Genomic DNA, 14,947 nt, shown 5'->3' with positions numbered 1-14,947 from the left:
CGACTCCTAGGCGCGCCCCACCTAAATGTTCTGGCTGTGGTGTACAGGGTCATAAAATCACTCACTGCCCGAATCGATAGAAATACTTATTTTTATATAGAAGTCTAAATTCATGGTGTTTTGGTCATTTTAATATTTTATGTGGCGGTTGGGGTGCGGGTTGCTTACAGGTGCGGGTCGCTTACCGGTTACGTTACAGAATCAGATTAGGTAAGCAAATCCCGAGTAATCACGTGAATCAACAGCCACTCGGCTCCCGCAACAAGCTCACCGTCATCCGACCTAAAGGGGCGTCTGTGGTATAGGCGCTTTTATCCAACTGCTTCCACGCACGTCCCTGGCGTTCTTATCATTATCTTAGCATCCCAGCGCTTACTTAAACACGGCGCTTTTGCGCTCTCCTTGTCCCTGTGGTGAAAAGAACCTGCTCCAAGCAGCCTCCTCACTATGGCTCCGAAGGACACCTTCTTCCGCTCGTCTGATATGAGCTTGACCCAGCTCTATATCGCCAATGAAATCGGACGAGAAGTTGTCAGTGCTCTGGGGGAACTTGGTCAGGTCCAGTTCAGAGATGTAAGTCGATAGTCGAAATCCGGCACAAGGCAGCGACACAGGAGCCTGGGCTGACATGAATCGACCTGCAACTAGCTGAACCCCGACACCAATGCTTTTCAACGCACCTTTACGAAAGAGATCCGTCGCTTGGATAATGTGGAACGGCAGCTGCGTATGGCTACCTCTATGGTGTACCATTGAATCGAAAGGCAACTAATCTCGTGTTCTTTCCTCTACAGGTTATTTCCACTCTCAGATGGACAAGGCAGGCATCCCGATGCGATCTTCGTCCGAATTCTCCGATACATTAGCTGCCCCCTTAGCATCAGAGATCGACGAGCTTGCCGAACGCAGCGAGAGCTTGGAGCAGAGGATTGCTTCACTCAACGATAGTTACGAGACACTCAAGAAACGTGAGGTGGAGCTCACCGAATGGCGTTGGGTTTTGAGGGAAGCCGGTGGCTTTTTCGACCGCGCACACACGCATACGGAAGAAATACGCCAATCGTTTGACAACGACGAGGCTCCTCTCCTCCGGGACGTGGAACAGCAGTCCCACCGGGGTCAGAACGGCGCGGCCCAGGGTCAACAATCCTTCCTGGAGATGAACATCGGATTTGTGGCAGGTGTCATTCCACGGGACCGTATTGGGGCCTTCGAGCGTATTCTTTGGCGAACTCTGCGTGGTAACTTGTACATGAACCAGTCCGAGATCCCTGAGGCCATCATTGATCCGACAACCAACGAGGAGTCTCACAAGAATGTGTTTGTTATTTTCGCCCACGGAAAGAATATCATCGCGAAGATCAGGAAGATTTCCGAATCTCTCGGTGCCTCACTGTACGGTGTTGATGAAAACAGTGAGCTGAGACGCGATCAGATCCACGAGGTGAACACACGATTGAGTGACGTTGGTAACGTTTTGCGTAACACTAAGAATACCCTCGATGCGGAACTCACTCAGATTGCCCGCTCACTTGCGGCATGGATGATCATTGTCCGGAAGGAGAAGGCCGTTTACGATACACTCAACAAATTCTCTTACGATCAAGCGAGAAAAACACTCATTGCGGAGGCTTGGTGTCCAACAAACTCGCTGCCATTGATCAAGTCGACATTACAGGATGTAAACGACCGTGCCGGCCTAAGTGTGCCAACCATTGTTAATCAGATCCGAACAAACAAAACGCCCCCTACCTATGTACGAACAAACAAATTCACTGAGGCCTTCCAGACTATCGTCAATGCATATGGTATCCCCAAGTATTCGGAGGTCAACCCTGGATTGTATACGATTGTTACTTTTCCTTTCCTGTTTGCCGTCATGTTTGGTGATTTCGGCCATGGTGCTCTCATGTTTCTGTGTGCTTGTGCCATGATTTTCTGGGAGAGAAAGTTGCTGAAGACCAAGTTGGACGAACTTACCTATATGGCTTTCTATGGCCGTTATATCATGCTGATGATGGGTCTTTTCTCGATGTATACTGGTCTCATTTATAATGATATCTTCTCCAAGTCCTTCACGATCTTCTCGAGTCAATGGAAGTGGCCTGAGGTCATCCATCCAGGACAGGCAGTCGAGGCTTCGCTAAAGGACAATTATCGCTTCCCCTTTGGACTTGACTGGAACTGGCATGAGGCTGAAAACTCCTTGCTATTCACGAACAGTTTGAAGATGAAAATGAGTATCTTGCTGGGCTGGTCTCACGTAAGCCCTTGCAGCATTTATTTAGTTCTTCCAACGCGGAGGCTAACCAGTTCATAGATGACTTATGCTCTTTGCTTGCAGTATGTCAACGCTCGCCATTTCAAGTCCAAGGTCGATGTCATTGGCAACTTCATCCCAGGAATGATTTTCTTCCAATCTATTTTTGGCTATCTTGTCCTTACTGTCGTCTACAAGTGGTCGGTAGACTGGGCAGCCAGAGGCCAGTCACCTCCAGGTCTGCTTAACATGCTCATTTTCATGTTCCTTTCTCCTGGCACTCTCGAAGAGCAACTCTATCCAGGCCAAGCCACTGTCCAGATTATTCTATTGCTTCTTGCCGTCGTACAAGTACCTATTATGCTCCTCTTCAAGCCGCTCTATCTCCGATGGGAGCATAACCGTGCTCGTGCTCATGGATACAGAGGTCTTGGAGAGCAATCAAGGGTTAGCGCGCTCGAGGATGATGGGGATCTGAATGGCGGACTTAATGGTGGCCGTGACAGCATGGCCAGCGAGGGTGAAGGTGTTGCCATGATTGCCGAGGATCTTGGAGAGGAGCACGAAGAATTTGACTTCGCTGAGATCATGATCCATCAGGTTATTCACACCATTGAATTCTGCCTGAATTGTATCTCTCACACCGCTTCTTACCTGCGTCTGTGGGCTCTTTCCCTGGCCCATCAGCAGCTTTCTATCGTTTTGTGGACTATGACTCTTGGCGGTGCCTTCGAGCAGGAGTCTCCTACCCTTCGTGTCATTATGATTGTCATCACTTTCTACTTGTGGTTCACTCTGACAGTCGTTATTCTCTGCGTCATGGAGGGAACTAGTGCTATGCTCCATTCGCTTCGTCTACACTGGGTCGAGGCTATGAGCAAGCATTTCATGGGCGAGGGTATACCATTCGCTCCCTTTAGCTTCAAGACGCTCCTTGAAGAGGATCCCGTTGATTGAGTTTTAAATTAGCGAGTTTCTATTTTTCCTTCCCTTCTTTCTGGATTATATGTACTGTAGTTTCCTGTGGGAATCCATTAGATATCTAGATATCATGGTATTGGCTTGTCTATATCTGATGCAGTCTTCATTTCTGTGCTATTTGTACATCTCAGGGCAACTCTATCGCCTTTTCCATTTAGAAGTATATTCTATGTATGAAGCGTTGTCCTACGTACTATCTGCAGCTTAAGTCTCCAGGAGTTTAAGTCCCTTGATAAGATTGTGCCTTCTATGAGGCGGGTTTAATTTGGTACATGTTATCCGCATTCCGTGTCCGGTCGAGAAAACCATTCCGGCGCTCAACAAAGCATTAGTAACGTAAACTCAAGACAATGCAGTTTTGTTTGTTTTCAAATGTTTATTTGACTATCTAGTTAAACATGTTTTTTACTTTTTTCATACATTAAGTACACATGACAATGCTCATTAAAATACCATCCAGTGGTGAATCACCAGACCGCTCAGCTTATTTCTTGTACTTGTTATATGTGTCGATGATCTTCTGCACCTCATCCTTCGAGCCGAGGAAGACACCACTCTTGTCATGGATGTGCTCAGGCTGAACGCTCAGAAGGCGCTCCATGCGAGAGTTCACAGCAAGACCGCCGGCATTCTCAAACAGCATGGCCATAGGCGCACACTCATACAGAATACGCAGCTTACCCTTGGGGGACTTCGAGTCGGCCGGATAAGCGAAGACACCACCGTAGAGCAGAGTCCGATAAGCATCAGCAACCATGCTACCGATGTAACGCGCGCTGTAAGGCTTCTGGCCTTCGGGAGGGAACTTTAGCGAATGGAAATAGGCGTTGGTCCACTCCTCCCAGTACGAGCTGTTACCCTCGTTGACGGAGTAGATGGCGCGCTTGGCGGGGAGTCTCATGTTAGGGTGGGTGAGGATGAACTCGCCCAGGGAGTTTTCCAGTGTGAAGCCGTTGACGCCGCCATCCTGCATGGTGATCACCAGCTGTGCGGAGGCACCGTACATGGTGAAGCCGGAGGCGACCATCTCAGTACCGGGACGGAGGAGGTCCTTGGGGGAGACCTTGTTCTCGGGACCCAGGACGGAGTCGGGCAGCTTGAAGATGCCAAAGATGGTTCCGACTGAGACGCCTGCGTCAAGGTTGGAAGATCCATCGATGGGGTCGCAGACGACTGCGTAACGGGCGTAGGGGTGCTCGTCGAACACGATGACTTCTTCTTCTTCCTCGGAGACGAGGATGCGGCATTTTCCTGAGCCGCGCATGGCTGAGATGAAGATGTCATTACCGATTACGTCGAGCTTCTTCTGGTCATCGCCTGTGGTGTTGGAAGACCCTGCCAGTCCAGTCAGATTGATTAATGATGCACGGCGGATGTAGTAGGCGATGGACTTGAAAGCGAATTGAAGAGCGTGACAGAGGAGTCTGTTCAAAGAAGAGGTTAGTCTATACTCTTTGGAGTATCATCTGAGCTCGAGAACATACGTGAAGTCACCAGTCGCTTCTGGTACTTTGGCTTGTTCTTCGGTCAGGAATCTTGTGAGGGTGACAATGTCTGTGTTGATGTTTTCCTGTCCCACGGGGGGAGCACCGTTGTTGTCGTGTGTGGACATTATGATGTGATTCGAGATTATCTAGTCGGGAAGGGATGTGCGCAAGTTGTTCAAGAGGGAGGAAAAGTGGTTTGAGGGAACAATTGGACCGGTTTAAAGTAATGCGCAACCTCGGTTCAACGGAGAAAGCAGGAAGACTCAGGCACCAATGGATGGCGAGATAAGTGGTAACTGAGAGAAGAGGAGAGGAGGGGTATACTTTTTGTGTAGTAATGGAGTACGTAAGAAATATATATAGTAGGTAATGAATTGAGAAGAAGAAGAATTGAATTGGAAGAAAAGGGAGGAAGATTAGGAGTATAAGTAAGTGAGTGTTCAGTACGATGAACTGACAATAGAGTGCCTCCTTGAGATGCTTACGATTTTGCGGGTGGAGAAAAGGAACGTCAGTCGGGATCACTTGACGCAATGCTTTCTCTCTCTCTCTTCTGTTCCCCCGCAGCCCCCGCCCTCATCGCCTTCTCCCGGCTTTTCCCTGTTTTCTTTAATCCGCGTCCGACTCTCCCCGCAGCACTATTGGCCTTACCGTACTATTCAGTACTCCATACTACTACCAGGTTCATGCCTGCCTATGATATCAATACTGTCCAAGGAATCTTAGTTAGGGTACATAGACGTAGTCTGTACCTATGATTACTTATCAGCTTCACAATCCCATGTTATCTCACCCGGGAATGCCGCATCTGATAGCTCTAGTTTGAGTTATCTACCCTCATGCGCAAATTAAAAATTTCATAACCAGGGCCCGGAGTGGATATCTCCTGGTCAGCAGACGCGACAATTTTTGGTCGCCTACGTCGAACTATTTTCGGACTATTCGAGTCTCGGCCGTTCTGTCTAGCAAAGCTTTGTTTCATTTTCGGGTTTCTTTCCTCCGTCGATCGCACCCTTTTTCCCAGGTCAGCTGACCTGCACAAAAGAAAAGGATCACCTAAGCTGAAGGTCACCACCCTTTCGCGCTAACCGGATTAGGTCTCGGTAAAATTAGCTCCGGTGCGTGAGGAGCTTGAAAAACTTCGAGCACGCTTTTTCTTTTCCTTCTTGGAATCTTTCTCTTTCCCACACAGCAATGGCTCAGGCCAGGAACGATCAACATCCATCATGCTGGACGCAAATAAACATTGCTCAACGATCTTAGGTGCTCATCCTGGTTTTTGACTAACCATTAGCGATTGTGCATCACAGCATACTCTGTTTGGTAAGTTCCTAACGATCTTTTTTATTCTCATCTTTCATCCGAACCACCCTTCATGATGCAACCTACAACCATATACAAACTAGAGTCTTTGACCTTATCGGAATGAAAACTCGGTTTTTGCACGTCAGTCTGATGTATTTGCAAAGAACGCTCTCGTTCACCTTCATCTGAATGCGATCGGCCTTTGGCTAACTCAGCCCTAACAGGACTAACACTTGTATTGCCATGCGCACAGCAAAAGATACACTCTCTTAACTTGGATTAATGGTATGTACTGTTATTCTTTATCATCTCTATCGAATCTTTTAGCATGATGCTTCATACATAATATACGCTGGAAATTACCGACTGAGACCTTCGGGTTGTTGGCGACACTCTTATGGCACATTTCTGATCTGCTATCCCTTCTCTGTTTGATCACTCATCTGCATATGTGGAACCGTATGCTGACGATCAAAAGAATTTCAGCAGGTATCCAATGCACGTTGAATGCTGTTATTTACATGTACATGTACTGTAAATGGTAAGATTCTCGATTGTCTCTATCTGCCTACACCTTGCAAAGATGAAACGGCACTGGGCTCCGACGGCGTCAAACAGACGACCGGTCTTGACGGATATGCCTCATTTGCGGCAGGCCTAGAAAACCTCGCCCACTGAGAAACACATCTATCAAACATTCATCATTCAAAGCTTCGGCCTGAGGCTAATGGTAATGGATAGTATCACATTAGTGCGGCTTTGTAATATTGCTCCAGTGTGTTTGAAAAGGTATATATTTCCTTGTTTTATCACCCCTCAGCCTACTATGATGATTTCCTAGATGACGAGTCTTATACGAGTTATCGATGCAGACACCATCTTTTTTAATACCATTCATGCTTATCTGAATCGCATCCTTTACATGATTGCAATGGAGATTTCCTGGACTTTGCTAACTCGATTGCCAACCACAGACAGTGAATACTGTTTATCCTTAAAGCCAGACCTCTGGTCGTGCGACACAAGAGACCAGATACCTGTTTGTATGTAGGCACCTAGCCCCGGATCCAGTTTCCTTCCGACATCCTGATGAATCGACATTAAAAAATGACAAGCATATGTCCAAGTCCGCTTTGCTGGCCAGGACGACAACTGTCGGGACTGATCAGTCCAAACAATTCATCTTCGTCTGTCACGACCTTAAAGTGATCGAAGCTGATTGTACGCGCAGATTTTGTAGATCGCGTACATTAAATACTTAGCCCTTGCCAGCACCTGTTGGTGGGGCACGAAGCCACTAATGTAAGTTCTATCTCCTTGGGTTACCCCTTGATGTCTTTCTTTTCTTCAATGATGATTTCCTTTTTATTTTAATCACGACGGTCAACATAATCAAATACATTGATGACCACCGCCTGTGACAGGGCATTTATCTGAAATCCCTTGTATCAATTTGAATTCTCAGAACTCAGCAAATGCGTATTTCAGTGCTGACTCTGGTTTTAGTGACTCTAGGTGTCTCGGTGTCAAGCTTTCATGGTTCCTCGATGAAGGGCTAAGGTGAGCTGAGACTTCTGGTATGAGTGCTCATACGTGCATTCACAAGATTTAGGATGTACAGTAGTTGAAGTTTAGCGATTCCCCCCAAATCAGAATAAATACCAAAATGTTTCCGACCACTTTGACTCCAATCTCAGTATCGTATCCGTCCCTTGTAGGCTCTGGTGACCAACGCCATGGCTTCCTAGTCCGAAGTTACCTTGCCTTAAATAATTAATCCAAAACATTCTGTTTGCCCCTGTCAACCCAACGGGGCGTCGAACTACTGCAAGATTACTTCTAAATATGGGACAAAATCAGATGTGATGAGGGTTTTAGTTTGCTTGAGTGGCATGGGGGTTTGACCAGTGAGCGGGCGAGGATCCCGTGCCCTAAGCGCCAACAAGACGCCGGCTGTGATGAACTTCCCAGACTGCAGCTCACTAACTACATCCATGCTCTTCTCGTGTCTGAAGAGTCTTGTCTCATCCTGTTTCTAACCGTGTGGCCCCAGACGGCCAAGTCTTGGGCGTGTTATTTTTATCTCAGGTGGATCCATCGCGTTATCCCACGTCAAACCGTTGATTTGTCTTGGGAGACGCAGGTCTCCGCCGCCACTGGTTGGCCTACGGACGTGTTGCAAAGAATAGAAATCGACGTTCCTCTCGGTCCTTCTCGTTGACCTGTCGCGTCTGGTAGGCTCCTGATCCTAATCTTATTGCTGCGCGCCGCTTCCAGCCATGGCTTCACGTCCGGTTGGTTCTTAATCTCTTCGGCAGTATGAATAGGTGCGCGGGCCCCTCATACCCACGAGATTGTCCCTCTTTCCTGAAGTGATCTGCTTTGAGCGTCTCGCGATACTGATTGCGGGTTGTGAGTAGCTGGTGGCCCCCAAATAACGTTGGCAACGAGCCACCGTCCAGTACATATCCTGTCAACGGCTGGCCAACGCCTCATGTTAGTAATAGCAATCAGCCATCTCCCAGCCGTCGAGAACATGCTCTGCAGCCGCCGCCTTTGACAACGGCTTTGAGTGGTCCTCAATTTCATGGCTTAGGTGTCGCGCTGGGTGCAAGCTACTCGTCGACACCGCTGTCAACGACCTCTCTTTCCAGTCCGTTTACACAAAGCCAATCTCCTGCGGCTACTACTCCGGGGGGTATAGGAGTTGGGTCATCATCGATGGCTTCCAGACAATACAATGTCCCTTACAATCCTCAGGATTGGGGTCCGGTGGGCGGCTCGGGACAATCCGCTTATGTGCAACCAAATAACATGCTTCGAATCATTCCACAAGCGCGACAAGCCGGGTCTCATTCAGGTCTGTCGTAGTTCCTTTTTCTTTGCTCTATTCTCTTCCGGTGGAACATCTCAGGGTGTCAACATGAACAGCTGCATCTCTGCCCCGAACTCAAAATGCTTTCTCCCGGACTGGTTTAACCTAGATGTAAACAGACATGACTCTCTCGCCGCCTCCACCTCCATACTCTCCCCCAAGTCAGCCTCAGCAGCAACATCAACCCAGGGAAAATGTCAACCATGGTACCTCAGGGCGAGGCTCAGCATCTCCAGGGGCTATTTCTTCGTATAATGGAGCAATACATAATAATGCTGACGCTTCCACGGAGTACCGGCAGCGTCCTCTTCCCCGTACCCGCCCGCTGTCTATGGTTCATATGGGTGACGCAGGCCAGAATAGACATGTATCGCTTCCACCGCCCCCTCCCCCGTTATCACGAGGCGTATCATCTTCAAGGTCGTCATCTCAACAAAGACCTGATACATATCGGGAACCACACTCGTTGAATACAGGGTCACGGCCCTATATCATGGTTTCACAACAGGAGAATCTACCCCCATCACAGTCGAGTAGCCATGGTCATATGGCGGCTGCTCCCCAGTCCGATAATCTCACTCGACCCCCAACCTCCAGGCGAGCCGTTTCGGCCGGCCCCGTTGTGAATAGTGCGAGTACGTCAAGAGCTACAAGCCAGTCTCGGAGTCGGTCACCGCCAGGGCGTAGCTGGGAACCAGGGATGCCTCTCCCACCACCTCCTCCCGGCCCTCCTCCTACTACAAGATCACAGAGCGTCAGTGGCCTATCTGATACAACTTCCTTGCGTAACTCGCAAACTCAGCCAAGGGCCGCCAGGACTCGGCCACCTCCAGTGTTGGGAACAGGCTTGGACAGCATTCCCCCGACTCCAGCTGGCTGGGTGGATGAGGGGCCTACAGTGACGAAACACAGAGACAGAACACCCCTTGCTATTGACACGGTGAATACTACAATGTCTTGCACCGAGGCTGATAGGTCTGGATCTCATGGGCCCCAAAGTTCCACTAGCAATGGCCTGTTTCGCAGTCCAGCTCTTCGGGACCCAAACGCCAAAGGGATTAGAGAAAGGCGGATCGAACGCAGGAATAGACAGAGCCAGGTTCTTGATGACTTCAGTGCTGTATCGACGAGTAGCAATCCATGGGCCGATGCGTTGGACCAAGTAAAACCATCGAATTTGGTTCTCGAAGATACTAACGCCGTTGCTGATAATACTGGACATCAGCAATCAACGAGAGTGACTCCGAGCACCAGCCACAGTCTTGGATCTGATGGACAGCAAATTGCCTCCCGGCCCAGAGCCTCCTCAACTGGGTTATTTTCAAATCGGTCCTCTTTCTCGACTCCCAGAGGCGAACCCAGCCCTCTTGGGCCGAACCGGGGGTTTGCGCATACTCCGCCATTTTCCCCGGGTGGTGAGAAATCATCCACGAATGCCCCACAAGTGCTGCCTCCAAGAGCCCTTCCGACCCCCCCATTGCAATCTGGACAAGATACGAGGCCGCCTTCTAGGCCTAGCTCTAGAGAGGACCGGCCGGTATCCCATCTACTACATTTGCCTAATGAAGCTCTACCTACGGTCTCAGCATTATCCCCACGCCGAGTTCCATCACAAAAAGGCCCATCATTAGATTCCGTCGTCAACCAAGATATGGAGTTCGTTCAGAATGCCATACAAAGACACAAAACATTCATAGACAAGGAAGCCGGTGCCGCAGATGAAGCGGAAGCTCTAAATATTTTCACGGAGTTCATTATCTCAGAATCTCAGATAAGGCGTGAAAGGTACGCAAAAGTGTGGGACTCTAGCTCTTTCAATGTCGAAAATGTGCGTCACAGGCTATTCGAGATGCCGCCAAAGCCGCAAGCCGCGCCTGCAACCCTCTCTAGGCGGCCGTCCAGGAGTGCACCGAGGCTCAGCATACCCCAATCCCGGCCTGAATCTGCTTGGTGGAACAACTATCAGCCTTGCTTGTCACCAATAGCGAGCCTTAGTATGAGCAATGATGAAATGAGTTCCCGAGGTCGCGCCCCAAGCCGTTGGTGGGAGTCGAAGTCTAGCAGCGAGGGGGGCGCAAGGAGAATCGAGCGATCAAGACGTGAATCTAAATATATGGGCTTGCCTCGCGAATCTCTACAATGGCCCCAGGGGCGGGAACTTACCGAAGGTAGAGGTACGAGCGATGCATTTGAATCAACCGACGAATACGGAGCGTACGGCCCGGATGAATACCCGCCTGAAAAGGTCGGATGGCACGAGGAGCCAGCTTCCTCGGATTACTCAAGTACGGTAGGGCACAACAACCGCGGGCATAGTCGAGAGGCCCGGAAAATGGATGTTTCTCGGCTCATTACTCTGCCGCCACCTTACCCACGGCACCATCCAGCTGTCAACAACAGCCACCCAGATCTCGTCAACTATCGAACTTTGGTTCGATCGATCAGTGATCTCTCTGTGATCAAGTCTACCAGACAACGTCATAAATCTGAAATTGAGAGTCTATCACAAAGCCATCAGGAGAGAATGCAGGAGGGCCGCCGGTGTTTCAAAGCCAATATTCAGAGCCAGATCCAACAGGGTAGCATTAGCTTTGCAGAGGCTGCAGAAGCGGAGGCTGCACTGATCATGGAAGAGAATAAGCTTGCGAGAGAGCTGGCAAAACAGGAGCTGGATAGCTACCAAGAATCAGTGCTAAAGCCGATGCACGAAATTCTCACAGAACGAGTCAACAAGGCCACTGCTTCTATTGATGAGCTGCGTAGCAAGTTGTTCGATGATGCTCAGAACGAGACCCCCGACCAGACCCAAGAAGAAGGAGACGAAAAGCCAGAACTGCTAGAGAAACTCACGCAGCTCAAATGGCTGTTTGAAGCTCGGGAGCAGCTCCACCGTGAAATGTATGAGTTAGTCAGTGACCGGGATGAAAAATACAAGACTGTGGTCTTGTTACCGTACAAACAGAAGGCGAACGAGGAGAAAGTGCGTGAAACGAACGCCTTCTTCGCTAAAGATGCTCTGGACCGCCGTGTGAACCGCGAAGCGAATGCACTGGCTCGGCTTGAATCATTTTTGGCTGTGATCGAAGAGAACGTGGTTCGAGGGGTAGAGATACAGCTATCCGCCTTCTGGGATATCGCGCCATCTCTTCTCGCTCTGGTTCAGCAGATTCCGGGGGATCTTGCTGGCTTTCAGCTTCAGATTCCTGCCAATGAGTATGAGGAGAATCCCAGTTACCAGAACCATCCGTTGCAATATCTCTATACGCTGCTGTCCCATGCGGAAAAGTCTAGTTACCAGTACATCGAATCCCAGACCAACCTCTTTTGCCTCCTACACGAGGTTAAGTCTGCTGTCATGAGAGCCAATTGCAAGCTTATGGAAGCCGAACGGGTCCGCCTGGGAGAGGTTGAAGACAACGTGCGGCGGGAGATGCAAGCAACCCGTGCGGAGGAAGAGCGGTCTTTGACCAACGATCTCAAGGATAAAGTTGCTACAGTGGAAGGGCAATGGGCCGAAGCCCTGGGGAGTGCAGTACAGGGCTTACGAGAGCGTGTAAAGGAGCAGCTCGTTGATGAAGATGGATGGGAGGAGCTTGAACAGCTGGAGGAGTGAGGACCCCTGGATGAATTATGTTTGATGACGATGTTTGGCTTTTGATGGAGAAAATTTAGTCCACGGGCTGTTTCGATCTGCGTTTGTTTTACTTTGCCGAAGATACCCAAACTATCCGTTCGTTACTTGTGTTATAGTTATATGTGGCCCTCGAAGGATGTATGTGCATACGAGTACCTGTAAGTACTACTATACTAGTAGTAGTACCATAGGTTACTTAGGGCTATTCTGCAATGGGTTGGGCCAATGAGTGCCTTTCTAACCACTAGCGCATACACGTGACCCCTACCTTCTAGAGCTTTCCTTCCACGTCCGTTTCTTCTCTCTTCTCGCCTTCACTTCGCCGGAGGGGATCCCCTGTATTTAAGTAACCCCCCTTCGCTTGCTCCCTTCTCAACCCATTGGACCTGATTGACCTACTATTGCAGCGTCTTTGACTCAAGGCGTCCTTCTGTGATACTGTGAGTGACCCCAATTTCTTCTTTTTCTTCCCTTTCCCACCAGTGCAGATTTTTTTTCTGTCTCCTTCCAACTACCCCTCCGTTGGATGGAATCTGCCCCTTCCCCCTCGATGATGAGATTATAGCTGGCACCAGTCAGAGTAAAGATGGGCTTTGATTCATCTTTTGTGTTGACATAGCTCGCGATCCGGGAACGCTACCTGTGATCCTGAGAACTTCCCTATATCATGTTTTGCATCCGTCAATTGATTTTCCAGGCTCGATCGACTGACCCATGATTATAGAACCTAGCATTGGACAAGTCTTGAAAAACAGACAGACCGTCCTTCATCCATCTTGTTTTGGGTGCTTTTTGTCAGCCCTGCAATAGAGAAGATTTTTTTTTCTTTACATCAAGACCCACTAGCAGTTCATAATAAATTTTTTTTTTAAAATACCAACATCATGGTTCTGCACAACCCCAACAACTGGCACTGGGTGAATAAGGATGCCTCCGGATGGGCCAAGGATTACCTGAAGGAGAAGCTTCTCACCATTACCGCTGAGGAAGATGGTGTCACCGCAAATGTCTCCAACCTCCTGTCTATGGATGGCGACGTAGACGTCAGCCAGAGAAAGGGCAAGGTCATCACCTTGTTCGATGTCAAAGTACAGCTAGAGTATCAAGGTTCGTGAACGTATTGTGCTTCCCTTGTCCGGGGCACAACTAAATTTCCTTTAACAGGTAAGACCAAGGATGAGGAGTCTGTTAGTGGTACTATCACCATCCCCGAGGTTGCCCATGACACAGGGGAAGATGAGTATGTTGTACGTTCCCTTTATCCCTCTCCGAGACAGCCAGCTGGGGATGGTAGTGCTGACCCTTCCTGTCCGCGATAGTTTGAAATTGAGATCTACTCTGAATCCTCTTCCAAGCAGCCCGTGAAGGAACTCGTGCGGTCGAAGCTTGTCCCACAGCTCAGGCAGGAGTTGGCTAAACTCGCACCTGCCCTGATCAGCGAACATGGCAAGGATATCCAACATGCTCCTGGTGAAAACCCGTCTAAGGGTTTCACCGCACCAACCTATCACCCTCAGACCAAGAAGGATACTTCGGTTTCCAACTCAACCACGACTATTACTACTGGCGGCAAGATTGCTGTCAATACTACTACCGTGACCGCCTCAGATGAGTTCCGCACTACCGCGGAGGAATTATACAACACTTTCACAGACCCACAGCGTATTGCCGCTTTCACCCGTGGAGCCCCTCGTCAGTTCGACGGTGCTTATACTGGTGGAAAGTTTGCTATCTTTGATGGCAACGTGAGCGGAGAATATACTAAGCTGGAGAAGCCCACTCAGGTTGTGCAGAAGTGGCGTTTGGCCCAGTGGCCCCAGGGTCACTTCAGTACACTTGAGATCAACTTTGATCAGAACGATGTCGACGGTGTGACCCAGATGCGTGTATGTTGGACTGGAGTCCCAGTGGGCCAGGAAGATGTCACTAGACAGAACTGGGACATGTACTACGTTCGTAGCATCAAGCAAACTTTCGGGTATGTTCCCCTCTTTGCCTTCTCTCCTAGCCAAATCTTCCTTACCATGGCTTCCAGTTCTCGTTCACTTTCTTGGAGGCAGCTACTGATCTCTATATTCGTACTTCTTGGTATAGGTTTGGCACTATCCTCTGATCTTGTGCGTCCGTATTTGAAAGCTTGATGATTCAAACGCCGCTTGAAATACAGATGATCTGGTTTTAACGGCAATCCACGCGTCCTGTAGGGGCGGACGTTCATTATGTTTTGGACAGTGTTCTTGGGAGGCAGACACTATACCTCACATGGGTGCCTTTTTTTGGTTTGACATACAATCCCCTCGTTTCCACATCTATGAGGGTATGGCTCGACGATTCCACGATAGAAGTTCCATGATTAGAACAATGTAAAATGAATAAATAACGAAGACCTATGATACATGTCTACA

General features: G+C 49.1%; 4 protein-coding genes across 4 annotated transcripts; 3 read left to right on the top strand and 1 right to left on the bottom strand.

The window, feature by feature from the left end:
• Positions 1-304: 304 nt before the first annotated feature.
• BDW43DRAFT_1123 (H(+)-transporting V0 sector ATPase subunit a) lies at positions 305-3,471 on the top strand. The gene is made up of 4 exons (XM_032037933.1): positions 305-573; positions 649-727; positions 795-2,263; positions 2,321-3,471. Exons 1-4 carry the CDS (start codon positions 448-450, stop codon positions 3,215-3,217), a joined length of 2,571 nt encoding a protein of 856 aa, XP_031906184.1. The 5' UTR covers positions 305-447; the 3' UTR covers positions 3,218-3,471.
• Positions 3,351-5,188, bottom strand: fbp1 (fructose 1,6-bisphosphate 1-phosphatase). Its single transcript, XM_032039910.1, has 2 exons — positions 4,726-5,188; positions 3,351-4,665 (listed from the first exon to the last, which is right to left on the bottom strand). Exons 1-2 carry the CDS (start codon positions 4,851-4,853, stop codon positions 3,726-3,728), a joined length of 1,068 nt encoding a protein of 355 aa, XP_031906183.1. The 5' UTR covers positions 4,854-5,188; the 3' UTR covers positions 3,351-3,725.
• A 3,003-nt stretch (positions 5,189-8,191) lies between these two features.
• Positions 8,192-12,950, top strand: BDW43DRAFT_1717 (uncharacterized protein). Its single transcript, XM_032038739.1, has 3 exons — positions 8,192-8,360; positions 8,454-8,893; positions 9,028-12,950. The coding sequence occupies exons 1-3, from the start codon at positions 8,353-8,355 to the stop codon at positions 12,519-12,521; spliced, it is 3,942 nt and encodes a 1,313-aa protein (XP_031906182.1). The 5' UTR covers positions 8,192-8,352; the 3' UTR covers positions 12,522-12,950.
• Positions 12,885-14,938, top strand: BDW43DRAFT_1638 (AHA1 family protein). The gene is made up of 5 exons (XM_032038632.1): positions 12,885-12,982; positions 13,162-13,649; positions 13,707-13,789; positions 13,862-14,520; positions 14,637-14,938. Exons 2-5 carry the CDS (start codon positions 13,427-13,429, stop codon positions 14,653-14,655), a joined length of 984 nt encoding a protein of 327 aa, XP_031906181.1. The 5' UTR covers positions 12,885-12,982; positions 13,162-13,426; the 3' UTR covers positions 14,656-14,938.
• The last annotated feature ends 9 nt before the right edge of the window (positions 14,939-14,947 follow it).

Source organism: Aspergillus alliaceus, assembly GCF_009176365.1.
Source record: "Aspergillus alliaceus strain CBS 536.65 unplaced genomic scaffold BDW43scaffold_1, whole genome shotgun sequence".
Classification (NCBI taxonomy): domain Eukaryota; kingdom Fungi; phylum Ascomycota; class Eurotiomycetes; order Eurotiales; family Aspergillaceae; genus Aspergillus; species Aspergillus alliaceus.
This window is presented reverse-complemented; position numbering and strand designations above follow the sequence as displayed.

Excerpts from the sequence above, each read along its gene's own strand:
- BDW43DRAFT_1717 (XM_032038739.1), top strand. Across the intron at positions 8,894-9,027 it reads ACAAGCCGGGTCTCATTCAG|ACATGACTCTCTCGCCGCCT; the intron begins GTCTGTCGTAGT and ends AGATGTAAACAG.
- BDW43DRAFT_1123 (XM_032037933.1), top strand. The coding sequence starts at position 448 with ATGGCTCCGAAGGACACCTTCTTCCGCTCGTCTGATATGAGCTTGACC. Across the intron at positions 728-794 it reads TAATGTGGAACGGCAGCTGC|GTTATTTCCACTCTCAGATG; the intron begins GTATGGCTACCT and ends TTTCCTCTACAG. Across the intron at positions 2,264-2,320 it reads TCTTGCTGGGCTGGTCTCAC|ATGACTTATGCTCTTTGCTT; the intron begins GTAAGCCCTTGC and ends ACCAGTTCATAG.
- fbp1 (XM_032039910.1), bottom strand. The coding sequence starts at position 4,853 with ATGTCCACACACGACAACAACGGTGCTCCCCCCGTGGGACAGGAAAAC. Across the intron at positions 4,666-4,725 it reads GAAGCGACTGGTGACTTCAC|ACTCCTCTGTCACGCTCTTC; the intron begins GTATGTTCTCGA and ends TTCTTTGAACAG.
- BDW43DRAFT_1638 (XM_032038632.1), top strand. The coding sequence starts at position 13,427 with ATGGTTCTGCACAACCCCAACAACTGGCACTGGGTGAATAAGGATGCC. Across the intron at positions 13,650-13,706 it reads AGTACAGCTAGAGTATCAAG|GTAAGACCAAGGATGAGGAG; the intron begins GTTCGTGAACGT and ends TTCCTTTAACAG. Across the intron at positions 13,790-13,861 it reads CAGGGGAAGATGAGTATGTT|TTTGAAATTGAGATCTACTC; the intron begins GTACGTTCCCTT and ends TGTCCGCGATAG.